The 18,446-nt window shown below is 38.8% G+C and overlaps 1 protein-coding gene and 1 long non-coding RNA gene across 2 annotated transcripts; one reads left to right on the top strand and one right to left on the bottom strand.

Annotated features, from left to right (window-relative positions):
* The first annotated feature begins 8,784 nt into the window (after positions 1 to 8,784).
* LOC115409794 (galactose-specific lectin nattectin-like) lies at positions 8,785 to 9,273 on the top strand. Its single transcript, XM_030121070.1, has one exon. It carries the CDS (start codon positions 8,785 to 8,787, stop codon positions 9,271 to 9,273), a length of 489 nt encoding a protein of 162 aa, XP_029976930.1.
* A 2,510-nt stretch (positions 9,274 to 11,783) lies between these two features.
* Positions 11,784 to 15,146, bottom strand: LOC115409906 (uncharacterized). The gene is made up of 4 exons (XR_003934032.1): positions 15,113 to 15,146; positions 15,064 to 15,080; positions 13,706 to 13,850; positions 11,784 to 11,895 (listed from the first exon to the last, which is right to left on the bottom strand). It is a non-coding gene; the product is annotated as an uncharacterized LOC115409906 (long non-coding RNA).
* Between the last annotated feature and the right edge of the window lie 3,300 nt (positions 15,147 to 18,446).

Raw genomic sequence — 18,446 nt, 5'->3', positions numbered from 1 at the left:
TAACTCATATGTATGAACAACTAATTGCATTGTATTGTCACTCAAGCACCGCGTGACCCTGAACACGGTAAGCAGTGCAGAAGAGTTAGATGAAACATTGCAGCATGAAATATCAGCAAATTAACTGGAAACCTTTTCATAAATTCATAAAAATTAAATAAACACTCTTCTTTTCTTATCTCCAACAACAAATTACATTAAAAGGTAGATTCCTGCAAGCTTCATTGACTCAAAGTCCATTTTAACGATCACTAAATATAATTAATACATATGAACACGGTGACTCATATGAACACAGACTTTGTTAACTTCAGCACTGGTTATGTAACAACACATGAAGCTCTTGCTCCAGCTCCTATTCAATACATCCTTAATTGATTCCATTACAGCTTCATTCTTTATCCATCAGTAAACTGGTAAATTGTCCAGATTCACCGCCGCTTCACTTTTAGTCAGGAGGGAAAGATTCCAGCACGATGAGAAGCTTTTAGTGTGAATCTTCTCAGTGATTCACTCCTTCACTGCCGGCTTGCTGAGAGGAGACATCATGTCTTTTTCAAACTCAGGTTTAACTTGATCAAATTGGACTTCATATTTTGAATTACATGTTTTATGTCCCACTGAGCTACTTCGGTTGTTTGTTGTCTAATGGCCAGACTATGTTCTTGTGTTGTGGAGGTAGCAAAGGAGGAAACAGAGGGAGTGCAGTCGATGGTCGTTTATTTCCGTGCACAGAACTGACAGCTGTCATCACATGAAGCCCACATTTGACGGATCACTTTCACCCTTATGACACCCACCGTTACCTCCCCGCTCCTTCAAATGTGAGAACTCCTTCCCTCCAATGTACACCACAGTGTACAGTTATTGATTCATGCAGACATCATTTGACCAATGATATCAATCCAATGCTTCAAAACTCGACTCTGAAAGATATGAAAATATCCTGCCACATGTCCCCATATGAAAATATCCAACTTTGCCAAATTGTTAGAGAAAGGCCATTTAAATTTCAACTATCCTCATTGCTTGATCACCCTGAGAAATTGAGGTTTTAAAGAGTGTGTTTGATCTTAACCCTTGGATGCATAAGTGGGGTCAAAAATGAGCCAAGGGTCATTATTCTTCAATATCTTTGACAGTAAAGTTTTTTATACTTTCATATTCCAGGTATTCCTCATAAAACATGTTTGTTACATAAACCCATTTGTATTTTTTTTAAATGTTTCATACATTTTAAGAAATTGCAGTTTTTATATCACTACCCACTTTTCCATAAGTGTGGTCAAAAATGGCGCCAGGCATTTTCTATGGAATTTCAAGGGTTAGCCCCAGAAATCTTTGATTCTCATCAACTGTTACTGTCAGTATACATTTACTGTCCCACTTACACATCTGATGTCAGCAGTCTCACCACCCAGGAGCTCATTTTAACAAATATATGTGAGTTCATTTATGATCTTATTTTCCACATCTCTTACTACATTTGTAACTTCCCTGTAATAACACTAAATATCAGGTAGTCTTTCATATGAATATCATTTTTGTCTGTGTGTTTACGAAGTACGGTAATACATAAATGTACAGACATTTACTTCCATAGGTACATATTGAATTATAGCAAGGCTTCTCAATCCCGGCCCTCCAGGTCTGGTGTCCTGCTTGTTTTAGGTCTCTCCCAGTTGCAATCCTCCAGACCGATCTTCTGTGAAGTTTCTGTTGTTGGAGTGCTGGAGCATGAACAAGAAAACTCAACAAGCCTCAAATCTTGGTCTGGATAACTTCATCACTGACTGCAAAAATTGCTGGAACACACACAACAAACTAACCAATAAAAGACACGTGAGCTGTATATATCAGACATTGGCCATAAAGATGTATAAGACGAAAAGTCTTCCAGTCTTCCCAGTAAATCGTTGCTTTTATTAAACAGAAGTGACTGTTTAGCTCCTGGTTGTCCTTTTGAAGCGTTATCTAGCCGTTATCTAGCCGAAATACCAGGAACACACCTCTCATAATATTATGCCACAGTAGACAGTTAAAACACATTACTGTAATTCTACATATATATTAGCAACTCAGAAGGCATACTGGAATGGTGTTAGATTCATGTGTGTACTTTGTTGCTTCATTGAAGTGCACATCATTGTTCAACACAACATAATCCTTTGTTTTCCCCTGTTATTTGTTTTGGTCATAAACTGGAAATAGTTTAAAGGGATGTTAAATGTAGTTAAATAGTCACTTCTGTTTAATGATAGCAAAGTTTTTCTGGAAGACTACACCCTAAAAAATGAATGGTAAAAAACAACCCAAATTGTTTTATTTTTTAACCCAACAGTTAATCAATATTGGACCAGCCCAACAGTAGTTATTTTTACCCAACAAAATGGGTTGGTCTTTTTAACCCAACAGATGGGTTCACAAACTTAATCCAATCATTGGGTCAAATCAGTTTCAGCCCCGGGTCGATTCTACCATATGATTGGGTTGAATATTGTTCTCATATTCAACCCAAATGTTGCATCAAATTAATTCAGCCCTGGGTCAATTTTACCATATACGCTGGTTGAATGCCCAAATTCTGGGTAAAGTTAACCACAGTTCTGTGTTAATTCAACTACACAATCTTCCAAAAAGTGTTGATTCATCCATCCATTTTCTATGCTTCTTCTCATTTTTAGGGTTGCATGTTGCAGGCGCCAATTCCAGCTGCTGCAGGCAAGGATGGGGTACGACCTGGACAGGTCATCAATCTGACACATATAGACAAACAACCACTCACACTCACACCTAGGGGCGATTTAGGGTGACCAATTGCATGTTTTTGGTCCATGGGAGGAAGCGCACGCACACATATGGAGAACATGCAAACTCCACACAGAAAGGCCCCGAGTCCCACTCTAACCCAACACGAGTTGCAATAAATAACTCCAAATCATCATAATAGCCCAAATTGGGTTACCGATTTTATAACCCAGCGATTGGGTTAATAAAGTAACTCAACATTTTTTAGTGTGTAGAAGGCTTCTCATATAGCAGGATCAAAACACTTGATCAGTTTGTATAAACACTGTTCATTCAGACTGTGTGCATGTGTCAGGTTTTCATTTTATTCTAGCTGGTGTGGCTGAAGCTGTTTCAGAATATGTGACGATCAGTCTGTCAGTCTGCGCTTCACTCTCTGAGGTTCATACAGGAGCAGCACAACCAGAGCAAACAGCAAGAGGACGATCTTCAAATCACAGTTGAAAGATTCAGTCTTTGTCACTCTGCAGACTTTTAAAAGAGAAGGTTTGCATTGTTCTACAGAAAAGGTCAGACCCTCAAGCAAGCATGCAAATACTCAGGTGTTTGCACAGAAAACTCTCGATATTAGTTTATGATTACAGAGTTTTCTTATATTTTAATAATCTATTTGACAAATTTGCATTTTCATGATTCTAGAAAGAATCACACCAGATGGGATGTTTTAAATTTTTGTTTGTTGATTGAACTACGTAGCGTAGGCAAATCACTCAGTCAAAGTTCATCTCATAGCTCCATTAAAGTCACGTTCCTCACAGACATTAGAGATCATTGCCAGAGTTAATAACACTAAACCTGCTGACTGTATCAGACTGGTTGACGTTCTGGTATAGTAACAGATTATATGATGTTTTTACAATAGTAAATAGACACGTTCAAGAGTTTTATTTTGACTTTAATAGTTTCTTCAAGTACACTGATAACACATTTTATCCTACACAAAGATGTAAAAAATTGAAACGTGACAACTTTCCTTCATGCATTAAAGTTTATCAACCATTAATAAACATGGACACATTAACTTCTTTTTTTCCTTGTTATCTTGGGTGAGTCAAATACTCTGAGCACACTTCGCTTATTGCATTTGTTAATAATAATAATAATAATAATAATGATAATTAATGTTTAAAAAGAAGTCTCCAAATGACATTTCAATAACCAAGATGGTAATATGTTGCTAGTTTGAAATAACAGCAGTGAGTTTCTATCAAAAGTCATAGGCCTGCTGGACATAAAGAGCAGGCTCAGTTAGACCAGCATGATTCTCACAAAAACAGTATAACTTGTGATAACTCACAAATTCTGGCAAGTACATAATTTTGAGCATGAAATAGCTCACTAAATAGTTAAATAAGATACTGAACTTAAGCGTCTTTGTTAGCAGAAGTTTAACTTATAGTTATTCGTCTTGGCATTTGTTCAGGTTAAAAACATGATTCTAAGTCATGCGTGTGTTGGCAATTAAACTAAATGTTGATGAATTTATGTTATGTTAGTTCTCTGACAAGGATAATGTATCACACTAAGCTGTTTTAACTCAAAGCATCAACTTTAAAGAACAAAGGATCATTTGGTGACAAACTTTTACAACTGAGCTCGTTGAGTCGCAACCAAGCTTGACTAAAAGTCGAGTTTATTCACATTTTTAAGGCAGCTTTTAAACTTACTTTTCTAAGTATAATTGACCTGAAATTTATTACATTGCGAACTTAAAACCTGGTGAGAACTGAGTCCTGTTGAAGCTGACTCTAATATAAACGTATAGTTCAGCTGACAAAAAGCAAAGCTAGATCAACTCAAACTGAGCTGCAATGCATGTCCAGCGTTCTAACGTCATTAGAATCGTCCAGTGAGGAAAACTGTTATCGGTTAATCATAATTTGAAGTCATACTGACTAGAATTTGTAATTTATCATGACTAATGGGAACAATTACCTCTAGGTGTCCTGTCAGATTCCACCTTGTCTTAATTAGACTGCTGTTCAGATGACTTTCATAGATCACAAACACAAAAAAACAAAACTCTGTTCTTCTCCATGTTTGTACAGAAATCACCAGAGATGGGATACTTGGACTCGAGACTCGGACTCGACTCGGACTCGAGTCACGATTTTATGACTTTTTGACTCGACTTGATAAAATCAAAAAAAGACTTGGACTTGCTTGGACTCTAAGCTCAGTGACTCTAGACTTGGACTTGACTCGAATCCTTTGACTCGACGAGTCACGTCAAGTCATAATAGTCATTTTAAAAGTGCGATGTATGAATCATTTTTATTTTTTATCGCTTCATTTCATGGGATCGCAGTGGCGAGGTGCGCCTGCGGCGGGAGCGCTTGTTTCGTGTCGCCTAGACCACGTGCAACGGGCGGAGTTCGTTCACTTCCGCATTGACGGGAGCGCTCGTTTTCAACACCTGCGCATTCCCGGCGCATTCCAAACAACACAACAGGTCGGCCACGATTGTTTTTAATAAACTGGTTTTAACACTGCCCGCCTGGAATGCGCGCATAGGCGTCAGTTTAGGGGGAGACTTTTGCCAGGGGTGTTTTTTTCTCCACTACACAGAAATCCTTCACGTGTAGCCATTTTAACCCCGGTTGCTCTATGCACAACTCAGCCACTTCCTGAACTTCAGGAGGCTCCTTGCTTCCTGTCTTTCATGATAGGATGAGCTGATTAATGCAGGTGTGTCTGAAGCTGTTCCAGAGGCCAGACACACCTGCATTAATCAGCTCGTCCTATCATGAAAGACAGGAAACAAGGAGCCTCCTGAAGTTCAGGAAGTGGTGAAGTTGTGCATAGAGTCCATAACATTCCGATGCTCCTGAACGCACCGTCCGCTAGCATCAGAGACGCAAACAGACGTTCAGAGGATTAAAAAAACAAAACAAAAAAGTGCGGCTGTTCTAAATGTGCGTCTGTTCCAGTGGAAACTCCGCACAGAGCAGCTCTGTCTTCTGCAGCACCTGTGGTGAGTTTGAAAACTTGGTTGCTAGTTTAACCCTGTGATTATCCCAGGTTATAGACTTTATGCAAGAGGCGGTAGTCTGTTTCGAAATGTGGATATGCCCTGAAGAACTTTACTGTGAACATGCTAACAGCAACATTTTGAGGCTGTTTGGCCTCATTCTAGTCTCAGCTGATGTTCATCATCAACATACTTTTCGTCCCCGGGGGACCTGCTGCTTTTGATTAAAAAGAAATGCGAGTTTTGTTGAAAGATGTGAATAGGGACGAATTTCATATTTTTATATTTGAACTGTAATGAAGAAGAATGCATCAAAGATGCTTTATTTCATTAAGGAAACACAATTTATTTTAAGATAGGTTTAAATGTGCACACTTCTTTTTTTTTAAATCTGCCCCTTGGTTCACAGCTCACTGGACATTTAACACTGAACATAGAAAACAGAGCTAAACATACTCAGACACTGTCTTTTGTCCCCAACAGAACTGCAGCTGTGAGGACTGGAAGTCCTACAGGTCCAGATATGTAGGCTAAAAGGTAACATCATCATTTTTAAAAGTGCCCAAAAACATTGTCCTGCCGTTCTGAAGTGCTAATGAAGACATGACATCTGTCCTCCTTGTCCTCCTTCCAGCTTGTCTCTACAGACATGGCAGACAGTCACACTGCTGAGCCTCTCCTGGGACATCGTGGAGCAGAGCCTCGTCTTCAGACGCCGCAGAGAACTGAGGCTGCTCTCTGCTTCACAAGAGAACACTGAACCACCAGCAGGAGCCGGACCAGGGTCTCCACTGGGACCTCCAGCAAGAACCAGGGTCTCCTGATCAAATAAGTACACTTTGCACTTCCATTGTAACTAGTAATCTGTAACCTGGGAGATAACCGGACTATTATTTTATTGTTTCTTCCTTTCTTTCTTTGTGCAGACGTCACCTCTTCAGTCACCAGTTCTGTCAGCTTTGTTCATTTCTGTTGAACTGCTCCTGGACAAATAAAATAATGGAAAACACTCCTGAGACTGATGGTTCTCTGTGTCTAACACACCTTGGATGTTCAGTAATGTTTGTTGTTGTGTCGATGGTGCAGTTAGTATTTTAATATATTTCTTTAATGGTGCCAGAGCATCTTTACCAGGGCAGAGACATGTCAGTGTGTGTAGATCTGGTTCATTAGCTTGATCAGTCTAAAGCTATCTGAGGACATTTGATGGTGATTCTTTGGATTAACAGACTGCCTCCTCTGATGTCGGTTGCTTTTCTTTTTGAAATGTTGAAATGTTGATTTGTGATTAGGTCTTTCCTCAGATTTTATAAATGAAAGAAGGAAACAGAGTGACTGGCCGTACGCAGGTTGTACAGGAGGCAGTAAACAGCACAGCAGAATTAAAACTTCCATGAAACACCAGAGAGCAGGAGAGGAAGACGTCGTAACATAACCTGGAATATCCACTCATGGCAGAGTTTTGCTCCAATAATTAAAGCTAATAATAATAATAATGATGATAATAATTTTTTCCAGCCTCCCAGCAACAAAGGTAAGATAATAAGGCTTCATGTTGTTCTTCCTCTGCTGATTCACCAGATTTTTGTGACAAAGTTGACAGAGTCATCAGACAGACTGATCATTGGTGTTTCTGTTGCGGGCTGCCTAACTGTGTTTGTAATTTTTCCATTTACTCCTGGAGTTGCTTTGTGTAAAATGTTCGATTTGAGTGGAAATGGGATAGTTAGGCTTGAAGCCAAGATTCGTCCAGTCACAGATATAATGTTCTGGTAACAGCCTGTGTTCTAATGTAACTCCAACTGTCCTCCCGAGGTTTATTCTTTTATTCTGGAAATGCTTTGACCTTATTCCTGTTTGTGATGAATAGAGTTAACTGGTTTGTTTCTGTGCTGTCCCTGAGCTGTAAATCCTGTTGACAAGTAGCTGATGTATCTGACATGTAGCTGATTTCAACATGAAGTTCAGCATTGTTGGGTTTGTAACTCATATAAAAGTTTGAGGCCAGAGGATTTTATTAAAAACATGACAATCACCTACAATGTGAAATAATTCTCTAAGCATCTGAAGGCAGCCACACCAAAAGTAAAATCAGTTATCGTCATCATCTCAAGCACTTCTCAAAAGCAGTGGTGACTGGTCATTGGGGGCAGGTGGAGCACAGCACCTTTATGCTGTGTTTGACAGATATGGTGAAAATACCCAATCTACAAGCTCGCTTCTCAAAAAGAGTATCGATATCTCAGACCAAAATTTCCTTAACAGTGCCTCCCCAGTTTTTTTTTTTTTTTTTTTTTTTTTTTTTTAATGACTTGTTTAGGACTCGAGGAAAAAAGTTTAGGACTTGGACTCGACTCGGGACTCGACTGTCTTGACTTGGGACTCGACTCAGGACTTGACTGTCAGGACTCGGGACTCGACTCGGGACTCGAGTGCAAAGACTTGAGACTCGACTTTGACTTGCAAAACAAGGACTTGGTCCCACCTCTGTCACTAGAGAAGATTAACAAGTTTATACTTTGCAGCGTCTCATGAAAGTACCTGTAGTTATAATTTGTGGCCACGTGAGGGCAGTAAAAGCACAAATTGGTGTCGTGAATGTAGCCACTGGTCACAGTAAAAGGTTGATGCAATGTAATAGTGTTGATGAGTAAATAGGTATTTTGCTATGTGTCTGTTGGCAAAGCCGCATCATGAAGCTTGTCCTTTGTAGGAGGTGCCTCAGTCGTATCAGGTTCAGCTGTGTTTTCCTGTCCTCCCAACTCATCTTAATTGAGGCTGCCTTATCTCATGCTTGATAACATGCTCATGGTCTTTTCTCAGCAATGTGGTGTTTTGCTGCCTGGGAAGTTCCAGCTGTGTACATTCGTCCAATGAAATCCCCCCAACAGAGCAGCCGCCCTCTCTCTGGCAGACAGAAAAGCCCACAGCCAGCCTCCAAACCCCTCTGTGGGATTCCTGGTAACTTTCAGCAAAACTTCCACACATCATCCTGAAGCTCTGGCATGATCATCTTCTTTCTGCTGGCTCTGGGCGCTGCGTCTCCCTCACCAGATCATGAAGTCCAGCTGCAGCGGGGCAACTGTCCTATGTTTTGGTACAGCTTTCAAGACCGCTGCTACAAGTACGTGGCCTCATACATGACCTGGGCAGATGCAGAGCTACACTGTGTGGCACAGGGAGCCAACCTGGTGTCTGTTCACAGTCTGGAAGAGCACAGCTTTATCAACTCCTTAATCCATAACTTTGACCCCGTTCGAAAACACACCTGGAACGGACTCAGCGACATTGCTAAAGAAGGAGCCTGGATGTGGTCCGATGGGTCTCAAGTCAACTTCCTGCTTTGGAACGAGGGAGAGCCAAACAACGGCGGAGGAGCAGGCTTTGTGGAGCACTGTGGGCACACCAACGCTGGCATCGACTTCATGTGGAATGATGCTGGGTGCGGTCATGAACTTCCCTTTGTTTGTGCATCTCGCAATATTTGTCCCTAAACAAACAAGTCTGTTTCAACTCAGCAACAGAAATTCAACATACAAGCAAAATAAAGAAAACCATTCTGGAAGTTTAAGAGTGTTGTCTGTTTTCATTTATGCCCACTTTTAGTTTTTTATTTATTTTTTTTTAACTATGTCAATGATTTACATGAAAACAGTATGTACACTTATTTTTAAATAACACAAGATATTCTTTGTTTCTACCAAACAAGCTTTTTTTTCATGAAGGCTGGCTCAAAACTATGAATATGTATATTAACAATGCTCACTCAAATTAATGAAGTAGACAAGAAGGAGCTAAGAAAATGAGGACACTGAGTGGCTTTAATGTAACACAGAGCCTTTCAGTGTCATATCAGTCCAAAAATACTTGCTTTACATAGTTTCAAATCTGAAATGTATTGTCTGAATTACCAAAGCTCCTAGCCTCTTTTATTCACAAAGGGACATGTGATTATCACCATGGGATTGTGTCAGACTGAAAGATAAGTACAGATGAAATGGGTAAAGTGCTTATTTACAATGTGTGAACAGCTGTGATGGGAGGTAGTATGGTCGCTGTTTCGGCTTTCCTGATGCTGTTTACCCCCATCATTTTGCCTTCACTCTGATGTGTGTTTTCCCAAGCAGGCTTCTGAAAACTTAACAACAGTGAAGGATGAAGAACACTGAGGGGTGGAGTGGCCACAAAAGGATGAACAGGAGAATCAATAGACCTGATGTGATGCATTGGCAGAGTAATGATCAATCTTACACTGAACGAGTGGGAAATTACAATATTAGTACTCATATATTTAAAATAATTCACAACTGGTTTGAAACCCACAGGTAGATGATTTATTTCTCACTTTCTTACTCTATGGTTTTTTTTTCTGTCAGCAGTTATTTCTGAAGTGGTGTGTTAAAATAGAAATGACGTTTAGCTTTCACTCTCAACATAGCCTATGCCTTATTTAAAAATGACCAGACGAGATACACTCTTCTCTTCCAGGTGGAGTGTTAAACAATTCCAGAAACCAAAATGTCCTCATTCATTTCTTGAATTGGAGAACTGGTAAAAGTTGGGGAACCACCCAAAAATGAAAATTAGGTCTGCCACTTGTGTCTTTCTTTCATATTTAAAGTGCAATGCATAAAATAATATGTTCTTATTGTTCAGTCATTCAAATTATGTCTATAAGTTACTGTTGTTGGATACATAATTCTTTGTTTTTGGAAAGGTGACACATATGACTTGAACCTTTTTCCATTGTCAGCAGTGACTTTTCTGTTGAAATTGCTCCCTAGTTTGTGTTGTATTTTACATTTTCTCATACTATGGATTTCATAGTGGTGTATGACCCTGGGTCTGAGTCAAGGTTCAATTTGCTGTTTACATGTCCTTCTTAAAAGTCTGTTATTCCCCCAAAAAAGGTCAAATAGGAACTGACAATGGGGTGAGTACCAGCGACTACATACTCAGTCATCAAAATGTCTCAAGACATCTTAAGATGTCTTAATAACCAAAATCAAGACGTCTCCAGACATTTTTGTACATCAAGACATCTGAAGACATCTTAAGACAAAAATTTGAAGATGTCTTAAGACATGCCAAAGCAGAATGTGAGATGCACCCAGACAGATTTTTGTGTCTTGAAGACACTGAGTGTCTTGAGACATCTTAGGACATATTTCCTTTGTCTTAAGACATTCACATCTTAAGATGGCTTCAGACATGGTATGTGTGTCTCAAAGACATGGTCAAGCTGTCTCGTTTCAACTGGAGTATTATGATGATAATATTATGATAATGGTCTTTTTATTTTTTACTGTAAAATCTGAGATAACATTGTTGGAGTGTTAAATGGTCATTAATTATTTTTCAATATATATTTTGAATTATTTTTAATTTCCCAGAGAGCTCTGCGTAATGGGATCAATAAGGTAAAAACAAATAATAACTTAAGTTAAAATTGTAAAACATTGCTTCAGAGGATTTTTTGTGATTTTTTTTTTTATGTAACAAATATTTGAAACACCTTTTCAACAGAAGATGAACATACAGGTGAGAACAACAGGAGGTGAAATTAAATTTACAAAATGTTTATTTAATAAATTACTGAATTAAATAAATATCACAGAAAAATATCATAGAACTCAAATTTAAATACACTACAAGACAATTTCAATGATCTATGCAACAATATGTAACAAAGAATATAATATTTTATTATTTAATTGAATAAATATGAATTTAAATGAATTAGGGAATGCAATGAACAATTCCATCAAAACACAATCAGACAAATTCAGAACATCGCAACATTAAATTAAAATGCATTTCAAGCTTGAACACAAACAAACATACAGACACACGCACACTAGGCACTGCACATGTCCTGCACTGCCTGCATGGCCTTGGCATTGGGGTTCTTTCCCTCCTTTAGGGCTTTGAGCCAAGCCTGCAGGTATGTTTTTACAGTTTCTCTGCAGGACTCATTTAGTTCTCTCCCATTGCCAAAGAGGTGGGCAAAGGCCAGGTTTGTGCCCCTCGCCACCAAGCGCTCCACATCAGCCTCAGTGCTCTCCATTTTGATTTTCTTTGCTGCCCGCCTCCGCAGTTCAAGAAACATGGTGTATCTGCAATTTTAAAGAAATACTGCTGTTAAAATGGGAATGAATTTACAGGAAATATTCTGTAATATTTTACAGATTTCCAATAAAACAATATGCTAGTATTTTAATAGATGTTAACAGTAGTTTTAGGTTTTATGCTTAAAGGTGCTGTAGGCAGGATTCAGCATCTCCGCAAGATGGCGATTTGACCCATCAAAGATGGCCATTTGAAACCCAGCACAGTCAATCCTGTCCTGTTTCCTCTGACATCACGCCCTTATGCAAGTTAAGCCCCTCCCACAAGAACGTGCGACGAATGCCCCTCGACCAATCACGGTTAGAGCCTTGGGGCTCTTCTGATTGGTCAAAGATACCTGGAGCTGTGGAGATTCCTTTTCAGCTCAGAACAGAGATAGATGGAAACGCTGCGCCCTCGTTGTAGTACAATTATGCTACACCCCTAAAGGATTATCAATGGATACTCTAACATTTAATCCAAAGAAAATACAGAAAAATTAGCATTGACTAGCAAAATCCTGCCTACAGCACCTTTAAAATTACAGATAATTGTAATTTATGATGATCTAAATATTCTGGGTTTTTTTTTTGATAAAAAATTGTTGTAATTCTACATCATTAACTGTAATTTTACATAATTTTTTCTATTTTTTTTCAGTATCATCCGTAATACAATGCAACAACTGTAAAACAACAGACACTAGCAGTAATTTAAATATTGACCTTTAGAATTACATGTAATCACTAATTATAATACATTATTATTGTTTTTTAAATGTAATTTGACACTTACTGATCATATTAAATGTGAATATACATAAAATATAATGTCATTTTACAGATCTTCCTTGATAATGTTAATGAAGAAATGTATGTAAAATTACAGAAATTTGCAGTGTGCTCCATAAAATTGCAGGTCATTAATTGAGTTAAGGTGATTTTATTTTATTATTTTTTTTGAGTTAATGAGTAGTTTCTGTGCAACACCAAAGTAATTTAGTGTACATTACTGTAAAAATACAATCTAAAATATACTATATTACAAAAAGTGCACTTTAATTAATGTAACAGAAATTATTCTGATTCTTGCAGATTTTTGCTATTCATAAACAATAAAACATTTGTAAGCTTACAGATTTAGGGAGTAATTTAAGTTTTCAACATTTATATGGAACACAATGATTTCCACTGCAATTTTGTGGGATTTTTTTTTGTTTTTACAGAATTTGTGAGTTTTATCAAATGACTAATTACCTTTAATATACAAAACCCAAAACCAGTAAAGTTGTTAGGCTGTGTAAATCGTAAATAAAAACAGAATACAATAATTTGCAAATCCTTTTCAACTTATATTCAATTGAATTCACTGCAAAGACACACTAAACATTCGAATTGAGAAACTTTATTTTCTTTTGCAGAGATTAACATGAAGAGTATCTGACTTTTTATGTTTTTGGCATCGTATGTATGTTTTGTGGGCATTTATCAGCTATAATATATTCTATTTTAATGAATTTTGACTTTAAAAATCTACTCTGTATCACTAAACTACAGACAATAACTGTAAAAATACAATTATTTACTATAATTTTACAGTATCCATCTGAAAACTTTACTGCCAGGGCTTTCACTGTAGTTTTACAGTTTTTTTTTTTTTTTAAAGTGCATGTATTGACAGTACAGTAAAATCTGCAGTCCGTTTGTTACATCCATAAGGGTACAGTAAGATGAGTAAATTCTAAATATTGTGCAAACAGAGCTTCGAAACTAGGCTACAGGACCTATGGATCAATACCATGTTATTGACCTTTCTTACCGGTAATTAATGAACCATTTGTTCACCGTCTTCATCTGAAGCCCCCTCACCAACAGCTCTGACTTCTCCTCAGTGGAGGGGTATCTTTTCCGAAGAAAGAGAGCCTTGCTCTTCTCCAATGCCCTCTTCTGCCCCCCTTCATTGCCTGGAAAAACAAAATAAGTTTGACCAGTTTTAAAAACCATACACTCTCCTGCATTACTAAGAGACAACATAATTGCTGGGATAGATAGAAGGACAGGGATGTAATGGAGGTGGACTATGAGATCTTGATCATAGAGAAGACATGGGCTTCTGGGAGATGGTGAGCTCCAGGAACAAACTAAATCAATCAATCAATCAATCCTCCCTCCTCAATACTTCCCTGTTTGTGGCTGGTTACACGTCCCAAACTTGGAGTAATTGTGCCTTACTGAGGGAGAGGAGATAGCTGTGTACCGTATATAATTTACTTAGTCGCTGTATGGAGCTCATGCAACCCCACTTGAAAAAAAACCGAACTATTCCCTTAAGGTTGTGTGCCAGGTCTTGTCGTCATAGTGGAGCTGCCAATGGTGAGAGCTACAGGCATATATTATTTTATTTATTTATTTTTTTTTTTACTTACTTGTCATCTTATTAGGAGTCATGAGGTGGCATGGGCATGAACATGCCACACAGGGACAGCATGCCTCATTTTCTTGTTCAGCTGACCCTGTGGTGCAAAATCAAAGACATCAGTCTATAGCTATGAACGCATATCGATTTCATTTACACAATTAAAGCACATCTCATAGTATCCTTGCCTCCTCACCTACTTTTCAACCTCCAGCGTGAAAAAAACATACCCAAAATGAAAAGGTTATATCTTCACAAATACAAGGGCTATTTGATGCTGTAAGTAGGCAATGTTCTATAATTTATTTTACAAAAATATTGTGCAAAATAGCTCCCTAACCCCCTTCCACTGTCATCATGGTAAGTACACAAAGGCTAATTTTCCATTTTTGGGTGAACTATCTCTTTAAGAACATAGTGAATGAGGCTCAATGTGTATCATTCAACTATATTTATGATGTGTAGGCTCCTGTGTAAACTCCATGCATAGGTCACTGTAAATATACAGTACAATGCACATATTCTAGCCACTGCACACAGGGCTACTGTATAAAACCAGTCATTTAACATTTGAACCATCCCACCCACCAGTTTACTTAGATATAGAACAATTTTTATTTGTCTTGTAATGTAGCATACATACGCTACTGCTGCAAATATGGTACAATAACACTGAAATGCAATTGTACCCTTTCGGTTGGACTAATACAATTGTCTATGTATATGATGATAAAGTTAATCTATGTCTATTACTCACTCACCTCGAACAACTCTCCCTCTGTTGGTGCCAAATCTTGACAGATTTGGCACCAGGATTTGTCCTCTCCTCTCCTTTCCTCTCCTCCTGCCTTCTCCATCTAAATCACAAAGATTTAAAGGAGTAAAGCAGGCTGGCATTATCATATTTTACTATTTTGTATGGCAGTAAAGTCTGCTCTGGTTCAGTAAGAAAAGCAAGCATTATTCTACCAAAGATGGCCAACTGTCACCCTTGATACAGCCTAGTAAACGTTGGATACATGTACACTGATGTTAGCTAGCTGGCCAATAACCAAATAATATAACTTTATAATCGAAAGGGGCATTTAGTTCATTTTTCATCAAACACCGTACACTGACCGTTTGGCTATACATATTACTAACCTTGATTTTCGCCTTCACTGCTTGATGTTAAATTTCCCAGTCTGGACAGAGGCATTTTCACTACTGTGTTTTAAAGCTCACTCTCCTGGCAAACAGCGATTGCTTCGCGGGCTTTTGCGCTTCAGCTCGCGCTCAACAGGGGTTGGAAAAGACGGCGCGTGCCAACTCGTACGCGTCGGTGAAGCGCACATCAAGCCCAACTGTAACAGTGTTGCAGCAGCCTGACGCTATCGTGTGTACTTCGTCTTACAAATGTTGCGAATTCGCTCCAACAACGTCAACCCTCATCCCATGAGAGTCAGGGAAGATGCAGAAGGTAAGTTGTATCTATCTGTCTATCTATCTAACTATCTTATTTAGTTATGAGGCAAGCAGATTCTACGAAATATTTGGATGTCTTCAGATGTCTTAAGACAAGTAAGCGTTAGCATCTTACCTTAGAACAAAGTAGTGTATTGGACTGGCGAAGCCCACACACGCACCGTCACATCATTTGATGAGATGAAGCTCCTCTTTACCGCTGCTGAAGGGCGGGTTTGCAGGATGAGTGCGTGGCAGGTCACCTGTGACATTAGCCTCAACGGTGAGACCAGCTGTCGGATCACGGAAATCCGCTATTTGTCCTTTTACACTTTTTTTCCTCTTTTGATTTCGCATGACTTTTTCTTTCCAAATGCAACATTGTGTATCTAGAAAAGACCATATAATATGTAACGTAAAGTTTCCCAAAGGCACGGTAAGTAAAATCTTTTTTACGGTCAGCCAGACAGTCATACATTTTGCAGTGTTTTTGCGCAGGAGCACACCGACAGGTTGTTTCTCTGTAATCTAATGTATTAGAAATTAAGATAAATAAACAAAACATTAAGTCAAGAGGATCAGCAATCCTTTTAATGCCTCATGTCTGCTTTATTAATGCCTCAAATCAGGTTTTAAAATTTATTTAACTTTTTACAGTGCGCATTTGCGCATCGTCACCTCTCACACACACTCCGCGCACTCATTTCCCTGATAAACACGCACACACAGACCAACACACACAAAATAGTTGTATTATTAACCGTCAATAATAATCAAGAACATTAAAATTAGTAAAATAAGTCTCCCCAGCTGTGCATCAGGACGGACACCTTCCCACACGGTCATTCCTCACCCTGCTCTTTTGATTCTGGGACTGCAGGCTTGACAGGACAACGGTATTTATTAAGAAAATATGTTCGTTCTAAAATTAATTTCTGGAAACGAGAAATACATGGTTTGCTGTACTTTGATGGAGGATATAATATTTTACCTGAATCTGTAATTGGCACCTGGAGACACTGCAGTGCTCCTGCTGTCAACTGTCCTGTTCACTGTTGTTGAGATTTATTACATTAATCTATTTATTTTTTACACCATTTTATGTTATTATTATTTAGTTGTAAACTGACAGCAGCCTACAGTAATTCTCTATACCTGGAGGTGACGCGTGAGCGCTTCCATGCGCCGCTGCAGGTTCTGCTGGACTGTACAGCAGCTGGAGGTCGGTCGGGTATTTTTGGGGCAGGATTACATTGTTTTCGCTGTTTGGTCCGCGGCTGTTCTGACTCTGATTCAGGACTTTCCTCCTCTTCACTCCAGTCAAGATCGCTGATGTCCGACACGTCTCCGCCATCCAATTCCCCCTCACTTCCCTCTTGTATCATTGCTAAAGCTTCTTCCACCTTCATTATGCCTCTTTTTATTGTCTTTCTTTTAGGATTTGGCTGATATTTTTGGCCGTCTGTCCGGTTGTCTGCTGTCAGAGCTAGCTCCCTGTTCAGATGCGCGCATGAACCAAAACAAATCAGTCCAGAAAAAAAGCCCCGCAAAGTGCGTGTTTTTTTTTTTTTTTTTTTTTTTTTTTGCCTTTGGAGGTATAAATGCTTTGTAATATTATGTGTGTCATTGTTAGGACCTTATTTGCTTCAGAAAAACATACAAGTAACTAACAACTAATTTAGGAGAGGACAGGGGAATTATTTTTTAACAAATTTATTTCAATTATAAAAACCCAAAGGGTCTGTCAGACCATCTTGGCTGTTCTGGGGTTATCACTGATGTCCAGCCAGCTGGTGAAGTCTCCCATCGCTCCTGGCATCCCAGTGTCCAGGCTGTCAGCTCTGGGCACCATATTTCCCCCTAAAAAGGTGCACCACGTTATAAGGTGCACTGTTGGATTTTGAGAGTTAGAGGCTTTCATGTGTGCCTTATAGAGCGGAAAATACGGTAGACTATCTTTCATGATTGTTGATGGAGAAAATAGAAAGCCTTTTTATTGCTCACAGACTGCTTTGCTTTTGTGCCTCTGAAGTGCGCAATGAGGAGGACTCTGATGAGGACAATGAGATGCATGACTATGCCAATGAAGAGGATGCAGATGAAGACATGCCCCATCCAGACGAAGACATCATGGACACTGAGGAAGCTCCTGAGCCAGAAGATGATGCTGAAAATGAAATGGTAGGCTAATAATCAGACGTGTGGACTGGAGTCACAACTTACAATTTTGATACATTGTGATAATGCATGGCTTTTTACTGTATGCGGTCTTTGGACTGTGCAATCGATGGTTACACTACTCACAAAATTAGTATATGATAAGAAAATAGCACAACAATGCATGATTTCCACATTAATTATTGCTGAAATGTTTATTGAGAGATGTGTCATATGCTTTTGTATGCTTGCTTATACCTTGCCTCTGCAGGTGGATCTATATCCATTCAGTTCCTTCACTGAGGCAGCCCTGAGCCTGTTTTTTGAAACCTCTGGCATTTCAGAGAGTAATTTCTCCAGTTTACTAGAAATCCTGTCACACGACAGTTTCAAGAAGGAGGATGTACCACCAAATGTCAGTGTTTTCAAGGTAGGCAAAGCAAAGTTAGATACCAGGGCGTTTTAGCATCAGCTTTACATTGGGCACTCACATAGGGTCCCGTCAATGACGGCTCTTTTTAAGATACTGTATTCATGTAATTTG

Source organism: Salarias fasciatus, chromosome 22 (assembly GCF_902148845.1).
Source record: "Salarias fasciatus chromosome 22, fSalaFa1.1, whole genome shotgun sequence".
Classification (NCBI taxonomy): Eukaryota; Metazoa; Chordata; class Actinopteri; order Blenniiformes; family Blenniidae; genus Salarias; species Salarias fasciatus.
Note: the sequence above shows the minus strand (reverse complement) of the source record. Positions and strands in the feature narration are given on the sequence as shown.